Source organism: Colletotrichum costaricense (genome assembly GCF_030867565.1).
Source record: "Colletotrichum costaricense strain IMI 309622 chromosome Unknown Scaffold_13.1, whole genome shotgun sequence".
Classification (NCBI taxonomy): domain Eukaryota; kingdom Fungi; phylum Ascomycota; class Sordariomycetes; order Glomerellales; family Glomerellaceae; genus Colletotrichum; species Colletotrichum costaricense.
Window position 1 is genome coordinate 376178 of NW_026848242.1, and position 18904 is coordinate 395081.

General features: G+C 53.5%; 7 protein-coding genes across 7 annotated transcripts; 2 read left to right on the top strand and 5 right to left on the bottom strand.

Annotated features, from left to right (window-relative positions):
• Positions 1–1723: 1723 nt before the first annotated feature.
• CCOS01_11564 (SKT5) lies at positions 1724–4634 on the top strand (the record flags this gene model as incomplete). The annotated part of the gene is made up of 3 exons (XM_060459717.1): positions 1724–2186; positions 2236–4449; positions 4501–4634. The coding sequence occupies 3 exons, from the start codon at positions 1724–1726 to the stop codon at positions 4632–4634; spliced, it is 2811 nt and encodes a 936-aa protein (XP_060309548.1).
• Positions 4635–6290: 1656 nt separating this feature from the next.
• CCOS01_11565 (uncharacterized protein) lies at positions 6291–7498 on the bottom strand (the record flags this gene model as incomplete). The annotated part of the gene is made up of 3 exons (XM_060459718.1): positions 6291–6339; positions 6626–7208; positions 7264–7498. 3 exons carry the CDS (start codon positions 7496–7498, stop codon positions 6291–6293), a joined length of 867 nt encoding a protein of 288 aa, XP_060309549.1.
• Positions 7499–11695: 4197 nt separating this feature from the next.
• CCOS01_11566 (uncharacterized protein) lies at positions 11696–12145 on the bottom strand (the record flags this gene model as incomplete). Its single annotated transcript, XM_060459719.1, has 1 exon — positions 11696–12145. One exon carries the CDS (start codon positions 12143–12145, stop codon positions 11696–11698), a length of 450 nt encoding a protein of 149 aa, XP_060309550.1.
• A 253-nt stretch (positions 12146–12398) lies between these two features.
• CCOS01_11567 (uncharacterized protein) lies at positions 12399–12797 on the bottom strand (the record flags this gene model as incomplete). Its single annotated transcript, XM_060459720.1, has 1 exon — positions 12399–12797. A coding segment is annotated over one exon (399 nt), but the record flags the coding sequence as incomplete, so codon positions are not given.
• A 482-nt stretch (positions 12798–13279) lies between these two features.
• CCOS01_11568 (uncharacterized protein) lies at positions 13280–13807 on the bottom strand (the record flags this gene model as incomplete). Its single annotated transcript, XM_060459721.1, has 1 exon — positions 13280–13807. One exon carries the CDS (start codon positions 13805–13807, stop codon positions 13280–13282), a length of 528 nt encoding a protein of 175 aa, XP_060309552.1.
• A 2972-nt stretch (positions 13808–16779) lies between these two features.
• CCOS01_11569 (uncharacterized protein) lies at positions 16780–17004 on the top strand (the record flags this gene model as incomplete). The annotated part of the gene is made up of 1 exon (XM_060459722.1): positions 16780–17004. The coding sequence occupies one exon, from the start codon at positions 16780–16782 to the stop codon at positions 17002–17004; it is 225 nt and encodes a 74-aa protein (XP_060309553.1).
• A 1085-nt stretch (positions 17005–18089) lies between these two features.
• CCOS01_11570 (uncharacterized protein) lies at positions 18090–18470 on the bottom strand (the record flags this gene model as incomplete). The annotated part of the gene is made up of 2 exons (XM_060459723.1): positions 18090–18167; positions 18300–18470. The coding sequence occupies 2 exons, from the start codon at positions 18468–18470 to the stop codon at positions 18090–18092; spliced, it is 249 nt and encodes an 82-aa protein (XP_060309554.1).
• Positions 18471–18904: the final 434 nt, after the last annotated feature.

Sequence of the window (18904 nt, forward strand, 5' to 3'; positions counted from 1 at the left end):
GGGATATCGATTACGGAGCACGTCCGGGTGGCATATCATCACTTGTTCAGTACCTTAATGTGAGATCAGGTACCATGGAGAAAGGTATGATAGGGAAGCAGGAGCGACATGGACAGACGGAAGGACACGGCCCCGACACGCGCCTTCTCAAACACGCTGTCGTCATTTTGTCGCTGTTGCTCAGGGACCTTAATTTGTTCCTTTTTCTGCAACAAACAAGACGCAGACAGCAGTCCTGCATTGCCGTATCTTAGTGTGTATGTTGCCAACGCTGCTAAGATAATCCAACTCATTTCATGAGTTCAAGTAATGTAGGCAGGTAGACACCACGCAGTTGTATTCCACGGACTTGATTGTAATGTGAGGTGGTGCGAACGAGAGGTAGAAGAAAGGTACAAAAGGTACAAGACCATGGGAGCACTTGCCTTCCATGACAACCGCCGCAGGAACGCCCCGTAACCGGGGACCCTGGGAAAGCGAGACACCACCTCCCCGATGCTCCAATGCTTTCCACCCTCCACAACCCATCTCTCTGCGAAAAGGAAAGGTACCTTTTCGCCCCGTGCCTTACATGCGCGAATCGAGGTACCCGTTCCCCCCGGGCGCTCGTCCAACAACCCAATCCCGTCCACGCATCCCGCCCAGTCCAGTCAAAATCCTTCTTCCCCCAGTCTTCCGTCTTGTCTTAATTCATCTGCGCGTTGCACCGCATCCGACAGCGTCTCCTGAGGTGCTTTGCTCTTCTTCTCTTCCACCAGCAAATTCCCTCCCGTGTCCCAGTCCCAATCCACACACCCGTACGAATACCTACCGCACCGCACACACGTCGTTCCTTCGGTGTGTGGACTTGTGGACGCGTGCATGAGCTAGACCTCTTCCTCGCTCTCTATCTCTTACCCATACCCTTTACGAATATCCGTACCCTCCTCCCACTCAACTCCCTCTCCTTAAGCAACCTGAGTTGCTCAACCTTGAACGGCACGGCCATAATAATACACAAACTGCCCACACAAGAGAGAGCTCGGCCCAACCTCATCCACCCCTCCAACATCAACTTCTATTTGCATCCCCACTGCTGCCCTCCGTCAACTGCCACCAATAGACGCCGTGTTCTGGAAACACCTGCGATCTCCCCTTAACGGCTGCTCTATTGAACCTACTACCCGGCATTGCCCAACGCGCGGCTCTACTTCATTTCTTATTCTCTCCTTTTCCCTTTGTCCCTCTCTCTCCATCGGTTACTACTCCCCTTGAAATTCGGCTCACTCCGTCCTGCGCGCACCGAACCCCTCGAAATTGCAGTGGACTATTCTCTCGTCCCGGATACCAACTCGAATCGTCCGCTCTCGCGCATAGCCTGGCCCGCCGAAACTGTCGATCAACATTGAGCCGAAACGTGCGGAATCCCAGCCTACAAGACCACAACAAACCCCCGCCAACCCTTGGCCTTCTCGTCAACGTCAGCTATGCGCCTGTTGTAGTCTGTCCAATTCCACAAAGCTGTGGAGCTACATCTAATTTTCTCCTTTACGGTAACCTTATGCGATCCCGGGCCGCTTAGGAGCTGTTACCGAAACCAACACTTTTCCGACCTCGAACCACCCATCTTTTTACTCCAACATACACCCCAAAAACACACTCGACCGAAACCCGCACATTGCGCCACTGAAATCGAAAAGTCCGCGACACGATTCCGACACGAGAAGTGGTGGCATAGCAGACGATGGCAGGATATCCGGGTCAGCGTCCTTATGGCGGTGGCCCTCCCGCGCCTCGTCCTGGACCCGGCCCCGGCCCAGCGCCCGCGCAGCGGGGTCCCCCTCAGCAGTATGACAACTACCAACAGGACGGATATGGCTACGACTACTATGATGACGGCGGCTACGATCAAAACTATGGCGGTCAATACCAGGACCCCAACTACGGCAGAGGTCCGCCGCCGAATCAAGGCTACCCGCCGCAGGATTACTATGGTGGCGGCCCAGGGCCCAATGGCCCGCCAAGAGGAGGGCGACCGCCTCAAACGGGAAGAGGTGGTCCTATTGCACGTCCTCCGACCGCAGATGGCACTCGCGGCGGATACCCGCCTCGTGGCGGTGGCGGTCCCCCAGGCCGAGGAGGTTTTCCCATGGGCCGGGGTGGCCGTCCCGCTCCGTATGAGCGATCGGCTAATTCAGATCCAGCTGGTGAGTTGCATGCGTGCCATTCGTGCCCTTGTATGCTAACCATTCCTAGCAAACCGTCCTCGAGAACACGCGCCGATTAGTCCTCCTGGCGCCCAGGGATTCAGTGGTGGCGCTTTCCCGTCATTTCCAGGACAAGGCCGTAAGACGGACCTAGATGCTGAAAATGCGATTCTGAACAAGATGGCCGGAATCGACATCTCATCCCAACCTGTCCAGCAGCGGCCTCCTGGTGGACCTCCGAATGGCAGAGCGCCGCCACCCCGTGGCTACTCTGACCCGCGGCGTGGTCCTGAGCCAGGTTACGGACAAGACTTCCGAGGAGATGGCTACGGCCAGCAAGGCCCTCCGAGGGACGACTTCGGTCCACCTTCTAGAAGCATGACCATGCCGGTCAACGACCAAGCGCAAAGGCGCGGGCCTCCGCCACGCCAGGACACATATGGTGGCCCAGGGGGACCGCCACGTGGTGGTGTTCCTCCTCGGCCTTCAACAGCGCAAGGAAATCGGCCCCCACCGCAGCGCATGTATCCCCCAAACCCGATGCCTCCGCCGCCGCAACAACAGCAGCAGCAACTGCCTCCGCCTCAAAATGCAGGGTATGGGGGACATGGAGAGTTCGGAGGCGATCAGGACGGATACCGAGACACTAGGGCGTCGTTCGGCGACGTCTACGACGCCTATTACCAACCTTCTCGCATGAGTAATCAAAGCGCCCACAGTTATGGGCATCACGATGCTCCCGACTACAATGGGGCACCATCGCATGCTCCTCGTGGTTCTTTCGAACAGCACATGCGCCCAGGCATTGCCGAGCACACGCAGCCGGGCGCTAAGCGCGTTCCGGAGATGAGTCGGACCAAATCGCAGCCAGATCTCCGACAGTCGCAGCAGGCTGTATTTGAGATGGCCGGCGACGCTCCTCCGATGCCGCCAATGGGCAACGGCTACCAGGACGTGTATAACCAACCCAACGGCTGGGACCAACCACAGAACCCGCAGATGGGGCGTCCTGGCTTGCCCCAAGGCCCTTCTCCTAATCGAGGCCCTGATTCTCTGCCATCTCATCCGGCCCCCGTCCGACCTGGCCACATGCCGAATTCCATGGTCAACATGAATGACAAGCCCGCGCCTGTTCGCAACTACGCCGGCGCTCCTGGCGTAAACGTGCCGACACCTCCTGCCGGTCCTGGCGGCGCACCTCCGCCTCAGCAGCAAATGCTCCCTCAGCAACCTAGCAAGGCTTCGCTTCAAGAAACAATACCCGTTACCCAGGAAGAGCTAGAGCGTCTACGCCAGGTTGTCAAGTCAACACCGAATGATCAAGAGACTGCCATGAGACTGGCGAAGCGACTGGTGGAGGCGGCCGATGTTCTGGCCCCGAATCTTGCCGATCCGAAGATGAAGACCCGTGCCCGGGAGAGATATCTTGCCGACGCAAACAAGATCCTCAAGAAGCTGTCGAGCGCGCAAAACTCTGAGGCAATGTTCTTCTATGCCGACTGCCTAGGCCGTGGCTTGTTTGGACTTGAGCCTGATAACAAGGAGGCTTTCACATTGTACCAGTCGGCTGCTAAGCTCGGACATGCGGCTGCGGCGTACAGGACGGCAGTCTGCTGTGAGATTGGCCACGAAGAAGGTGGCGGCACAAGAAAGGATCCCCTCAAGGCGATCCAATGGTATAAGAGAGCTGCCACGCTCGGCGATACGCCAGCCATGTACAAGGTTGGCATGATCTTGCTCAAGGGGCTTCTTGGCCAGCCAAAGAACCCTCGTGAAGCTGTAGGGTGGCTCAAGAGAGCTGCGGAAAGAGCTGACGCGGAGAATCCTCACGCATTGCATGAATTGGGTCTGCTCTACGAATCTGCAGCCCCCAATGATGCCATTATCAAGGACGAAGCTTATGCCTTCCAGTTGTTCCGAGAGGCGGCTGACCTCGGCTACAAATTTTCACAATATCGTCTCGGTTGCGCCTTCGAGTATGGTCTGATGGGCTGCCCCGTTGACCCCCGCCAGTCCATTATGTGGTACTCCCGCGCAGCTCAGCAAGGCGAGCACCAGTCTGAGCTGTCACTCAGTGGATGGTACCTTACTGGCACCGATAATGTCTTGCAGCAGAGCGATACCGAGGCTTACCTGTGGGCGCGCAAGGCTGCCACGGCCGGTCTGGCCAAGGCTGAGTACGCGATGGGTTACTTTACCGAGGTGGGCATTGGTGTGCCAGCCAACATGGAGGATGCAAAGCGATGGTACTGGAGAGCAGCTGGTAAGTTGCAATTGCTTGTGTGTTTGCGATGTATGCTGACCCATTTTACAGCCCAAGATTTCCCCAAGGCACGTGAACGGCTCGAAGACCTTAAGCGCGCCGGCAAGAACGGACCCCGGCAGCGCGAGCGTATTTCTCGCAGCAAGATCGGCAAGCAACAAGAGGGCGAGTGCTCCGTCATGTAGGCGGCAAGGCATGACCCAATACAACAACTTGATGTAACACGAGCGGTCCGGGCTGGGTTCCTGTGTCGACCGCAACGACGACCACGAACAGAGGATGAAGAGACGACGACGAGGTACAACTCTGTGTACTTGTACGGCATCAACCGACAACAGGATGTTTGATCTATACGGAACAGGAAAGAAAAGGCTCACGAAAGAAGGAAGAGAATGGGGGAAAGCCACAACGGGCGTTCTGGACAAATGGTAGTCTAATTTCCTCCATTGGATGGGAGGCACCTTTGTTTGATAGGGAGGTCACTCATATTCTCCTTCTTCCCCATACAGGTCCATGGAATGAGAATGGCTCTGATGAGGGGCTGGATTTCAAGCGTTCATGTCATTGTCTCATCTGAGGGCAGGTTGACATGGCTCATACAGCCAATGTTTGGCGTTTAGCATATATAATTATTCATCAACGTCTTCTTTGATGCTCTATTGCTTTCTAACACTTGGTTTATTTCCTAACTTGAGGTTACTACAGGAAGCTTGAGACTTAACCAATGTTACCTTGCTTGCGTACGAGGTAGTTGGCGAGTGAAATCAGTTTCCTCTTCCCTACCGATTTCCCCTAACGAAACTATTCGATTATCATGACCTTAGATTTGCTTGATTCTCCATAGGCGATTTGCATCTCACCTCGGAGCCGTAGAAAAGGGGGGGAGGGTAGAGTGGCTGTAGCTGCGACTGCCAACAGGTGAGTCTCGTTCGGTTTCGGTCTCGGGCCGTGTTTGTGCAGTGAGGCTGAGGTTCTCGAAAACCCGGGGTTACGATGGTTTGTGTGGGACGATGAGGGTTCCTTGGCTGTATTGCTTGCTAATTTTAGTTCGAGGTAGTCCGAGCGAGGCAGAATGGTCCTTTCTACTAAGGTCAAGTAGGTTGGTGGGTAAGATAGGCGGCGAGGAATGTTTCTTTGGCGGGGAGTTTCGTGCGGCCCGGGACGAATTTTGGGGGACGACAGTCCGGAGGTTGCGGCGCCGGGCCGGAGGACCTGTCGGCTTGGAGGATGCGGATGATCCCGGGGGGGAGTATATGGTCTGGATGTGTAGGAGATTCGCATCCTGATAGTGGCACGAATAACCTTCCTTAGTAGGTCGCGATTATTCGCTACGAATTTGATGTGTAAGGCTCACCGCGTATCCATGTATGTTAGTAGGTACCCTCTCTTACCTGAACTTCATGTACGAGATCTCTCTAGACGAGATTGATGAATCAGGGGAAGGAAGGAAGGCCCTCGAGGTACCTGCCCACCTTCCTTCCATCTGAATGTACGGGAAGGGTATATGGCCTCCCTCAATCCCATTCCTGTCACCAGCCAGCAGGCGCCTCCCTTTGGAAGGTCAGGTCAAAAGTGGCTGGGTGGTGGAGTGGTTGAAGTCCACGAACAGCCTAATCGGTGAAGGCTTAGAGGTCCCGTGTTCGAGTCCCAGCATGTGCGCCAGAGATGTAGCCCCCGTTCGCCACCGGGGGGGTGAACTCTTTTGCCTTTTTGGATCTTGGTTTCGCGGTAGATGTACATCGTGAATACCGGTTAAGAGTGCAAAGCTTTCCATGCAGTGCGATGTTGAATTTCTCCTCGTTCAATCTTGCTCCTTTTCTACTATTGCTTCAGTCTTTCTCTCACGGCACCTCTTCCGCCTGAGTCTCAACATCGAACGAGAGGTAACCTCTAGAGAAGATTAGTGGAGGAGCGGAAACACCGTGTGGTATTTTGAGCACTCAAATTAGATAATTATTGATTCACTCGTCTTCCAAGTAAACTCCTGAATTCTCATGTCTCTCCAAGCTAAACTAGCAAAATGGACATGCTCACTGTAGCAGCAACCAACAAGAGCCCACAACTCGAAGAAACCGAGCCAAATGCGCTGCTCGTTGCAACCCGAGTCGAATTTACCCTCATACAATGGATATTCGGTCTCGCCAACTTGATATTAAACCGCTCCTCCCCAACCCACGTATTGAAAATCAGAATCTGCACGCGGTTCGAAGCATTCAAATACGCCTGCCTCGCATCCCTGCCATCAACCAACCCGCTCCCGAACCCCATAATCTCACTCCCACTTGTTACCGGCGACGTGCTCTCCCCCGTCGTTGGGGTGGAATTACTCGTTACGTTGGGGTTGAGGTTACTCGTCCTAGCTCCATAAATCACGGCACCATACCCGAACGTGGTATTACACTCCGGGATAGTCTTCCACGAGGGCATTCTTCCGTCGCAGCTATCTCGGGTGAGGGATTTATCGGAGGCGTGGAGGGCTTCGAGACATGCTTCGCCTAGGACGGGTTCGCAGTCCGTGCTGTTGCCATTCTCCTCGGTCCAGAGGTTGGTGACGTTGGGAGAGAACTCGACGTCTAGAGACGTTACGCAAAAGGGAGAATCAGAGCCGCGGAGACCGCCGGATGAAAGGTTTCCTCCGAGGGGCCAGGATAGCGAGTATGAGGTGGCGATGTAGTGCGGTTCGGTGATGTTTCGGCCTAGGTTTGCCTCTGTGGTGTTTTGGGCGAGGTGGGGAAGACTGAAGTCGGATATGTTTACGCCTGGTGGTGAGATGTAAGTCTTTTCAGTGTCTGGAAGGGGGAATTAGAATCGTACGCCATGTCCATTCGTCTTGTCCGAGCAGCCGAGCGTTGCCTGAGAAGACCTCAAAGGGGCGGAACGATATTTGACGCGTGGCGTTGGGCTCTGCTATTGCCTGTTGGAGAATCTCGATGGATTGGTTATCGAAGACCGTGGGCGGTGAGGCTCCGAATGTTTGAGCGCGGTCGTTCCAATAGCTAAAGGGCGCAGAACCGCGTGAGAATAAAAGGCCTACGATGGGGAGTTTCATTCTGGACAGATGGTTTCTATTGATTATGATGAAGTTGAGATAGAGTACAAGAAAAGACCTGGAGATGTGTTGTAGCCCGTGGAATCATCATGTGCAATTTTGCCTTTAATCTTTTATTTAGAGACCTAGAGATTTCGAGATCTGGATAGAGGAGGCTCTCGAGGAGACGTTTTTTGCCCCGGGCGGAGCAGATCTTGCCGATCTTGTCAGCCCTACGCCCGGTAGATATCTGGGGTATGCGATACCATTACGTGCGCCCAGACACTATGTGATACTTGAGATATCACTTCTAGTCGTGGTGTGAATTTACATGTATGGATGACTGGCCAGTCGTAGTGGGAGGGAAATGGCTGCTTGGCATTGGCAGACGTCAAAATGCTAAGACAGAGGCAACCTCCAGAGCCGAACGCCACACCGAATCGTTCGAACTGACAGTAATCCGATTGAGACCGCGTCCAGTCAGGCCCCAATTACCTTGACATAATATCTGAAAGGGTTTCCTCTGACGACCCTGACAGCCTAGACTGCAAGGCAAATCAATCAGCTGTGATCGAGGAGTGATATGAAGAGAACCTATACCCCCGAAAATGGGTGACGCGTGAACTTGCCGACGGCTCTCTTCTGATGATTGGAAAAAAAAAAAACTGTTCATGGACGTACGAGTACCATTCCGTTGTATCTAGCACCCAAGTGAAACGATGAGCAGGGAAATGGTCATTCGGGAAATCGTCCATAAGGGGTCGAAAATGTAGTCAGTGTAGCACTAGCCTGCTGTATCCAGACGCTGACATTCATGAGTAGATATATAGAATTATTCATCGCAGCTTCATTCCTTCAGTTACCAGTCTTTCTGGCCCTTCATTGGCGCCCGACTCACTCCTTCTGCCCGTATCCAATACTTAGACCTCAAATCCATGAGTGAAGACAATACGAGTCACGTCAAGGACAGGAAGATTGCAACTCAATGCCAGATGCGACGCGGTGGAAGGATGACAGAGTCTATAGGTTGTAGGAAAGCTCAATGCCGGAGCTGTAATTGTTCCACCGCGTAGATAGATGCCTTCCCGTGCCCAACTCTTCTGTGGCAAAGCCTACCATCAGAGCCGTCAGCATCAGTCCATTAGAGATCAAGACCTCAAATTAACTCATCGATAGATGACCTCACGACTCTGGTGATCCTGTTTCGAGTATGGACACTCATCTTCTTCGTCCCGTACCATTCGGGAGTTCCCCCCACGCAGGTTCAAATCTAGAACTCGACCGACCTCGGTACGGCCGGCGTGTCATCCGATAGTTCGCAACACAGGGTAGCAACCAGCAAGATGGCCCCCGGAGCCCGAAGGGGTGATCGTCCCGTGCCTTGCGTAAGGGTCAGGGCCAGGGCTAAAAGGGAGAAAGAGAATCTCTTTTTCGGGGAGGGAGTGGATCACAGGGTTGGGCTGGAGATTGAAAAGTCCCTATCCATGCAACCCAGCCCAGCGAACTACATGTAACGGTCGATTTCGTTTTGCTTTTCCGCATTGCCGGGGCAGATCTTGGTAAACTTCTCGCCGATTACGGTCGACGGATGGGCTGGTCATCAAAAACTACGGACGAACTATGTGATTCTGACGTGAACGACCCATTTCGATATTGATAATTCTCCGGCATCATCGGCCGGGTAAGAGGGAGTTGCAGAGCCGGATGGACATGAGTGAAGGGGCGACGAGCCGGGGAGGAGCGGGAACTTGGAAGTGAAGGGGTCAAAAAAGTTTAAAAGATTGGATGAGTCTTGGTATCTCGGAAGAAGAAACGAGAGGGCCTGTTTGTCGAGGGCAGGGCGAGACAAGGTAAGGCGCTGAAGGAAGAAAGAAAAGGGTATTATTCAGGCAAAAAGGTCGGAGATGGGTCGACCGTGATGGAGATGGCGGGTTGCAGGGAACTAGTCTCTCTCTTCTCGAGTTCTTTTGAAGAGATTGCGGAACGTCTCACTTGAAACTTTCCAATCTCAGACGTTTCGTTTTATTCCTTGTCTCTTAACTCTCGTCTCTTTCCCTTTCTGCCTTTTGTCATTTCTGCATTCGGCATTCTGCATTCCAAAGGAAGGGGGGAAAAGGTGGGAAAGCATTTGATCCGCGGCTTCCACGAACCGGCGATGCCGCGATACATGGCCGAGATTACGGATACTGGGTAGAGAGACATGTCCAGTTCGTGGTGTACGGAGTATTGTGCGCTGGCAGAATTCTGGGAATCATATCCTTCGAATCATCGTCACACGTGGTTGTTGCTTTTCTGGAAACTTTCTGGATGGGGAGGGGTTACACCCTCGACGGGGTTAGCAAGGCTGGGTTGCGTTTTCGTTGCTTATTCTTGCCAGACTAGGTACCAAACTAATACCGCTCACACGACCCTGTCACCTTCAACTCCTTTTCGGAGGCAGGCAGACACATTCTAAGATGCTAGGGACGTGGTGACTTGGATGTGCGTGGTGTAGGACTCGGCAGAACGTTCTTCGAGGAGAGGAAGAAAAACCTCATGCTCTGAGATCCACAATGGGTAGAGAGAGGCCGCGCGCGTGAGAGAAAAGGTCTTTGGGTACAACGGCGGAGACAGAACGGTTCTATTGCATTGATGGAGGTCTTCCTGCCATCCGATGTTTCGTGGTCCTGTCTGTGTTTGATCACCTGTTCATCCCACAATGGCAAAGCCCCCCTGCACTGAGATGTCTTGTCTCCCTCTGTCATTGTCTCGAGTCTCAAGTCTCTCTTTGCCTTGCTGCCAGACCGGTGATAGACGCGCCCACATACAGACCACATGACGAGCATGCGGCACAGCAGCACATGGATTACACGAGACAGAAATGCACTGTGAGATATGCACGGGCGATCAACGACGCGAGGGTACGCACAACGGCGCGACGACAAGGCATTGGGGCATGCGACCTTATACTTCTTTCCCCCTCCACCTCGGACGTCCACAAAGTCGGCGTCGATTTGTGATCTCACAACCGAGTGGGATTGAGACGGTGGGTGAGGATGGTGGCTGCTGACTTTCCATCGTTCGTCTGCGTGGGCTTTTATGCGGGATGCTTATGCTGCAGAAGGGGGAGTGGCAGAAATTTGACGGATCATCTAATGCAAGCCCATCCAGCCACATCACTGTGTACGATGCAGCGAGCCTCTCGGTTTAAGAAATGTCACCGCCATCGAGATCGGTAGAATATCACATATGCCGCCGTACACGACTCGATGACTCCCCTCCACCACGGCTCGATTCCAGACGGAGGGAACAGCAACAGAGAGATCTCGCGATCTCACGATCGATATGGTCAAATGTCCGACCACGCTTTGTTCCAGTCGGCATCAAATTTCTCCGAGCCAATGAAGACGGAGGGTGATAGCACATCGCGGAGCCGAAGTGGACGGAGTATCCAGAAAGGAAGCCCAAGGGGGGGACGTGGTGGGCAGATGAAGATCCCAAGATCGTGGCATGCGAGCGCAAGGCCAGCCGAAGGAGGGGGGGTCCCGAGGACAGCGGCGCCAACAAAACAACGCACAGATGTTGCGAAAATGATGTGTCTTTTTGGGGACAATGTTCATGATCCTTGCTGTTGAGCAGGGATATGTGCTCATGAAGGGATGGGTAGCAGGGGTGAGTGATGGTAGGACGGCGTTCCATATCCTTGAGATAATTGCTTTTTTTGCATTTTTCTTTAACCAGAGTTTTTCTGCTTGTCTTTGGAGGGAAGAAGAATTGAGAGAGATTCGGTCTCGGATTTTGGGGGCCTGGTGTACTGGCTCAAGGTGGCTGATACATGAAATCGGTTACGATGGCCTGAAGCAGTTCAAGATCATCTCTGGTTGATCGATCATGTCGCTATCCGAGACTCAAGCACCGGGGGTAACTAGGAGACTGTGACGTCTCTTGAGGCAAGGAGGCGGTTGGGCTGAGGCTCAACTAGAGGCATTTAGAAGGCGTTCAGGGAGCCCAAATATTAAACATGGCGATTTCAGATCCAGATTCACCATGTATGGAAAAGGTTTGACAGGACGGAAGCTCCCGTTAGACGGCGTCCGATCTAAAGTGCTTGGTAGTCTACCAGGGCAGTAGGGGGAAATGAAGTGGAACGGGGGCGGCCAGATTTGATATCGAAAAGAAAGGAAACGAAAGGAAGCTATGAACGGGAGGACGGTAAGCTCCGGGATAGAAGCCATGTACCTATTTGACTTCTCTGATGACGTCCCGAGCAGTTTCGATCGAGTCAGTAATGGAATTTTGTTTTCGATAGTATCCGCTGGATCGATGCGCGGGTACGTCCGTAGATGAACGGCTTCTGACGTGGCTGGCTGGCGGGCAAACGTGAACCCAAAAAATGTCTCTATCCACGTGCCAACCTGCATCTGAAGATCGGCAATACACCATGTCATTGCCACGCACAGTTTTCAGTTGTGAATTAGACTGGGAGGCGAACCAGGAGGATATGAGGAACGACTGGGATGAAGGGTGCCGGGAGACGTTGAAGGCGTGGCACGCCAAGTCCTTGGTCGAACGAGAATCGCATGGTAGATACCGCGCGAGGGACCAAGAGGTTGGGCAGGACGTTGATGCAGTTCCGAATCGAGTGTTCGAAGCATGGTATGCCGTGATAGGTGGACGGCATAGTGACATACTGCTTGGAATCATTATTACTGAATCGGGATGATCAGATGGTGCCGTCAAGGATAAGAGATCTGGAGATCTGAGCGAAGTAATGTTTCCTTCTTTTACTGCCTCGTACAGCCGTACCTACTTTTGATGCGAGAGTTTTGGACCGTCAAAAGTCTATCATACTTACTCGTGTAGGCGCCACGATTCTGTGTTCGACGGCGCGCATACGTGGCTTACACTACCTACGTATTCGGGAGATGGATGGTGGTCAGGTTCAGAGATGGGGATCTGCCGCAGGGGAGAGACGAAAAGTACAGGGACATGGGGGAGAATCTGTTCGGGGAATGAGGGGTCCCCGGTTCCGCGGCCGGGATTCCACCCATGGCTTGTCTTGGCTCATCTTGAAGTCTCTTCGCCTCTTGTTACTTACATCCCTTGTCTCTCCCATGCGGGACATGTTACTCGGGGGCATGACCATTGGTATGCGAGCCCGGCGCGGGCGCGCGGGAAGACTGCATCGTGGGGGACCGTCATTTGGTTGTAACTCTACAAACAAAAGTCTTGGATCTGACAAGAAAGGTGTGGATGGTACGGAGAGACGAGGGCTATAACGCGGGTGTTGACGATGTTTGCTCTCCCGGGTCCATGGACGGAGACACAGCTGAAAATAGTCGAAGCAGGACGGGTTGGACGTGTACACCTACATATCTATAACATCACCCACGTTTGCAATTACTCTACCTACCTACCTAAGCTAATGCTACGGCTACCTACTTGGTTATTGAAGCAAACATACCGACTCGTCTCGTTGCAGACCTTTCGCCCGTTCACCATGCAACTACCCCCAATCACCCGTTCAGTTCCCTCCCCCTGGTCCAACGACACCACCTTCCCGGAATCCCTCAAAGGTGAGAAATGATATCACAAACGATGATTAAAAACCTTGTAAGTCCCAAAGCCTCACGCACTAGCCGAGGGAATAAAGCACTTTCCACCCAAAGAAACGAATAAGCGAGCCCCTCGGTTCCAGCCCTGTTAACCGCTTCCCCCTTGTTTCTTGCCCACCACGCAGTCCGTCCATTATGATCCCATGGCAAGCGCCAATGCCATATCCTAAAAGGCCTTCACCGCAAGTGAACTTCCGTGCCCACATATTCAAGCGCAAGATGAAGCCCGTCGCCGCAACCCGCCGGGCCAATGCGGCTTCACGCAGCCCTCGCAGCCAGGACTCAGCACATCCGGCTCCTTGCCCTCGAACAACTCGGGCTTGTACACATACCACTCGCGGTACGACTTCCACTCCTCGAGAAACTCGACCCAGTACGCGAGCTGCTCGACGAGCCAGCTATCGCGGAGTCGGTCGCGGATCCACTCGGCCGTCTCCTCCTTTCTGCCGTTGCCGTTGCCTTGCTGCCCCACTCCCGCTCCCGCTCCCGAACGTCCCGTCGTCCAGGTCCGAAGAAGATCCGGCCGGACGTCGGCGACGCGCTCGGCCGTGTAATAGACAAACTCGGCCCGTTGGCCCCGCGCCGTGAAGTATGGGACGGAACCCCACTCCACGACGGCGCGCTGCTTGGTCAGCTCCACCACGCGCACCGTGCAGCAGGTGCATTTTGCCTGGTTGAGGAAGTCGCGGAGGACCGTCGAGGCCGAGGGCGTGCTGGTGCGCGGGTGGAGCTGCATAGTTGAGGTTGTAGCGCGATGATGGTGTTTCCTGTGGTTTTGGTGTGGCGGGTGAGTACCTGCGTCACGGGGACTTGGCGGGCGAGGCTGCGTTTGACATGTTAGTTTGTGTTGGTCCTGATTTGAAGCTTCCGGGTGGATAGTGTTGGGAGACGGAGAGTGTGTGAGTGTCAGTCCTGTTGTGTGGCCGATACCCGGGGTGGTGGGGTGAAGCGTGAAAAAGGCTAGACGAATAAAAAGTAAAGAGTGAAAAATGAAATAAATGGGAAAAAAAAGAGCTTACGAGGTTTAGCGATCGATCTGTCGTCATCTCAGCTGCGCGGATATCTAGGATCTGTCGGCAAGTCGCAGTCTCTAGACCTGTTTGTTTTCTGTTTGTATCCACCCCGAGTTGCTTTCTTCGGCTTTCCTTCCTGGCGACCAAGGATCTCTTTGGATACCATCACCGACGGACCAACACGGCACGACTCGACACAAACGGGCTGTTCCGATGCTGATGCTGGCTGCGTACGTACCGGATACGTCCCAAACTTCTTTAAAATTGGCAAGGCTGGCTTGGGCTGCAGAGACGACAGAACGGGAATGGGGTGGAGAGTATGAGCTGAGCTGGAGCTTGTTGTCTTTGATCCTCAGGGCAAGGGAGAGAGAAAGAGACAGAAGGCCCGGCCGCCCCTCCAAAAAGTCTCTTGGAGTATTTTTTTTGCCCGCAATAAGATGGATCAACAATTCATTTATAGCAAGGTTTTGCTTCTCCCTCATGTCCCTCCCGTTACCCCAGTTCTGGCTCTGCGTGCCTTGTCCCCCATCATGTCTTACTCTTCTCGGCAAGGCTCGAAGGTCTTATGCAGTTACTATGAGGTCCAGCCAGATATTCAGCCATATATGTCACTGGCAACACTAAGGTAGGTAAGTATGTGTGAGTGACATAGAGAAGGGTGGGTGTATGTGTGTCTGTAGCAATCCGTCATAGTATCTCAGCATGAGCGTCATAAGGGGGGTGTGGTCCTTGAAGATTCTGCTCTGCTCTCATGGTTGCACAGAAAGAGGAAAAAAAAAGAACAGCGATACGTGCAAGGAGAAGCGAAATATGTATGGTATGGTGTCAGTTCGTGCTACCGTGTTGCTGCGAGCGTAGACTAGGTGGTGGGTGTCCCTCACTTCATGCTATCGCTTGCTACGGAATGCTTTCTTTTTCCGCCCCGTCTCTGTGGACACCCCATTTCGAGGAATGTTGACAACCCTGGTCTCCTCGCCGGGGTTGATTACCCGGGCGATCGTCCGCCCCAATCGCGCGGATACCCCATCTCGGGACGCCCGTCACATTTCACTTTTTCGTTTCCGCCGCATGACAGCGCCACCTTTGTGAGAGTTCCTCTTCTCTTGGGGGAACCGAGAGAGAAACATGGTGCCTGAAGCCCAAGTGTGCCAGTATCCTTACCTTACCTACACAGTAGTAGGTGTATCAAACAGCAAGCCTGGCGCGGCCCCTCCCCTCCCCCTTCCCCTTCCCCTTCATCTCGCTGCCCAATCTTCGATACCACGCACGTCTCTCGGGGATATGCCAGACAGGGATTCATGCAGAAGGTGAGATTTCACACTCCCGCCCGCAAATCGCCCATAGCTCTGGCTCATTGGCCTGAGGCTCCGTGCCCAGCGCGGCTCGTTACAGTGTTACTATCGAATCTTTTTCGAGTCCCTTCTTTGACAAAGATCAGAAAAGTACTGAATCCCTCTCCTATTCGCTGGGCTTGCCGTCTTCCGAAGGTGGTAGCGCCGGGAGAGATGGACCAACAAGGCTGGTCGCAAGGAAACCATCAAAAAATGAGAAAAAAAAAACCATTTGTGATCCCTCCGAGCTCGTGGATCGGATACTTGCTTTTTCTTTCCTTTTTCCAGTCCTTCCTTGCAACAAGGAAATCCGCTGGGCAGAATGGCACTTTGCCCATGCCCCGGTAGGTATTCGTACCTTGCTGACTCGAATCAACTCATTCCACCCGTGTCGTCGGTGACAACCAGGCGTAGTCTGGTCTTGAAAACACAACCTGGGGGCTGCCTGGCCACGGCCGAAAGAAAAAGATGCGGCAAACGGCACGAGGAGAGACAAACGGATCCTAGTCGTGCCAGCAGCTTTCCGCAAGGACCCTTGGGGAGGGGGGCGAGAGCAATAGGTTACGACTGATTGCTTTTGGAGAAGTTGATGAGGAAGAAGAGAAAGAAGAAGCAGAGGGAAAATAAAGGCTAATTATCCTACTTTTTTCTTTCTTTTGGTTTGAGACAAGGGCAAAAAACATCCACCGTTTCCCTTGATAATTTGGCAGACTCTCATCATCGATACGCAACACAGACAAAATGGATGTGTACATGCGCAATTCCCCATCTTTTTCTTTCCGCAAAAGAAACGATTTCTCGAGGGCCAGGCCCGCGGGTTTGTGCCCATGCCTTCTCATCCAGCTCATACGCCCGCCAAGTGTTCCCAGATAGAGGGTGGGCAGAATATCGAAGGGGGGAGGGGGGTATGTGATCGAGGGATGGGAAGGGTAGGTATTAAGCGGCAACCTTTTTTCTGAGATCCTATACAATCTTTACCCTCGGACCTTTCCCCCTTAAGCCGTATCGATCCCGCTCCTGCAGCCACCTGAGCTTAAGATCTTACATATACCCGCTTGAACCATCACCTCGGGACGTCGTCTGACAGGCTGCTCTCGCTCACCGGTATCTGTCGGCCCTTGCAACTTGCCTTGACCGAGTTGTCATGCCAAGTCCCCTCTTTTCAGTCTAAATCAACCTCTCGCACGCTCACACGCACACGCACATACACTACCCTCGTGTAGGTTTCGACGTCTGTTGAAGAGCAAGACCGATGCTGACGAAGAAGATTCAGATAGCTTTTATAGCTACCGCCAACCTCACCCTCTCTGTTTCATCAACAACTCTTCACCCCCACCGCCACCCACCGCCCCGCGCCGCCCGTCATGTGCGAGTGGTACCGACGCAACTACGCCTGCGGGCACCACTTCACGGGCGCCTCAGAGTGGTGCTACCGGTACAGCCAGACGCAGAAGCGGTGTAAGGTGGTGGTCACGCAGGTCGACTACGACTCCTCTGTATGCAAGAGCTGTATGAAGAAGGGCGTCAAGACCGAGGTGCCCTGGGAGCACATGATTGACCGATCCAAATTCGATCCCAACCAGGAATGAGAGACATCCAACCACCAACACCACCATCATCACTATCAGCATCGTCTTCCGGTGTCGTTGGCAACGAACCGTGAAAGACGACCGAAACACTTGCACAACCTTTTCCTAATCATGTATTTGTTCGACCAAAACCGCCTACCGAAAGGCGAGAAAACTTATTTCCAGGGCGAGAGAGAGAGATGGATCCTCCCAAGGCGTACCGGTATCTACGAGGCGGTGATTGGGGTCGTGTGGCCAGGCACGTCTATGGCTTATTAGAGCATCTGGGAGCGGCGCACCTTATACCCATTTGATTTTATGATTGGAAAAAACTTGTTGGACTGTATGAAGTCCTTCGATGGCAGTTGCATTTGGAGTTTTGGAAGCGGGATCTTCAACAAAAAGAAAAGTGGTTTCTCAAACCCTCACCTTGGTTAGACTTTGATTTACGCGTATAATGGTCGTTTGAACCGATCGCCTTAATGTTGGATAGGGTATTACCCGTCTTTCGAGATATCGTGATGCATCCTGCATGCTGCTTGATGAGCTTGCTGAGCGGCACGGCTATGCTAGCTTAAGGTATTGACTACCTGTGCAATGGATGCGGACCGACGAAGGCTTACTTGTCTCGAGGCAAGTTTCGATATCGACTTCGCGGTGTAGTGGTGTACTGAGTTGGGCATCGATCCTGCCGCGGGTCGCGGAATGCCAAGTCTCAGATCTTAGACATGAAGCAATCTGGAGGGGTTGGCAAGCTGTGGCAACTGGATCAGGACCTGAAGATCTGTCTAGCCTTTTTGACAAATGACGATCGAAGCAAGAGTTTCATGACCCATTTGCGTTCAGTAGTGAACAATGCAGGCATGGCATCCCATGTGCAGGTTGAGACTTGCCCAGCCTGGACACGAGGTCGTCAGGTAGCTATCGCATGGTGAAAGGAGGGGAAGAGGAGGTTTCGGAACTCCCAGTGGTTGTGAATTTCTCGATCTCGAACTGACACGGGCAATTCATTGGTAAGACAGACGGCCGCGATGATCCACGATCCGCGTTCCACACGGTACCGAAATCCTGAGACGCGCGCGTGCCTATGGCTCAGTCAGTGACGTTCAGACCGAGACAAGAGCTGACGCAAGGATAAGCCACTGAACAGCTGAGCTCTGAGGTTTTGGGGTGGTCTTGCGAGGCTAGAGTATCAGTAGCCGTGACAACGACTATCTACGGCGCCTGTTGGAATCGGAAGATGCCTTGGTGACCTCCGTACCGGTCCCGCATTTTCCGGAGGGATGCCGGAAGTCCACCGGCTTCTAAGGCCTTACATCGAAAACCAGCTTAGAACTGGGGGAAGTCGGCCAGTATGGCGTCAAGGGGCCGGCGATGTTCGGCGCTGTGGTCGTTGAGTGTCGGAAGATGCACGGGCTTAGATCGGGCGCCTGGGCACCGTGGCGGTCACGCGCGGCGCGGTGCGGCGCGGCGCCCCTTCCCTCCATGGTCCGGCGGACCCACTTTGAGATCCGATTACATAAAGAGCCGAGTACTCGTAAGGTACTTGACTATCAAAAGTTCTACCTCGCATCTCAGGTTAAGGTCATGTGATATCGTGGAAAAGGGTTCCTTGTAGTTCTTGATATCCATGGCAGATTTCCCCTTACTCAAACTAACACCCAGCCTCCTCGAGTCCTCGTAACTAAAGCAGAAGCTTAGAACCAAGACTCCAGAATCAAGAACGGTACGACTGACCCCCCACCACCTCGGGACCCCTCCACATCGGTAGCGCGGCGCCCACACCAAAAATCCAAGAAAAGGGCTCTGAATGGCCCATCGCCGCAGTCGGCCACTTGATCGCTGCGACTTTACTTTGACAACCCCCACACCGCGATCAAAGATGTCCACTCTTTCTCAGACCATCAGCTAATCCCGTCAG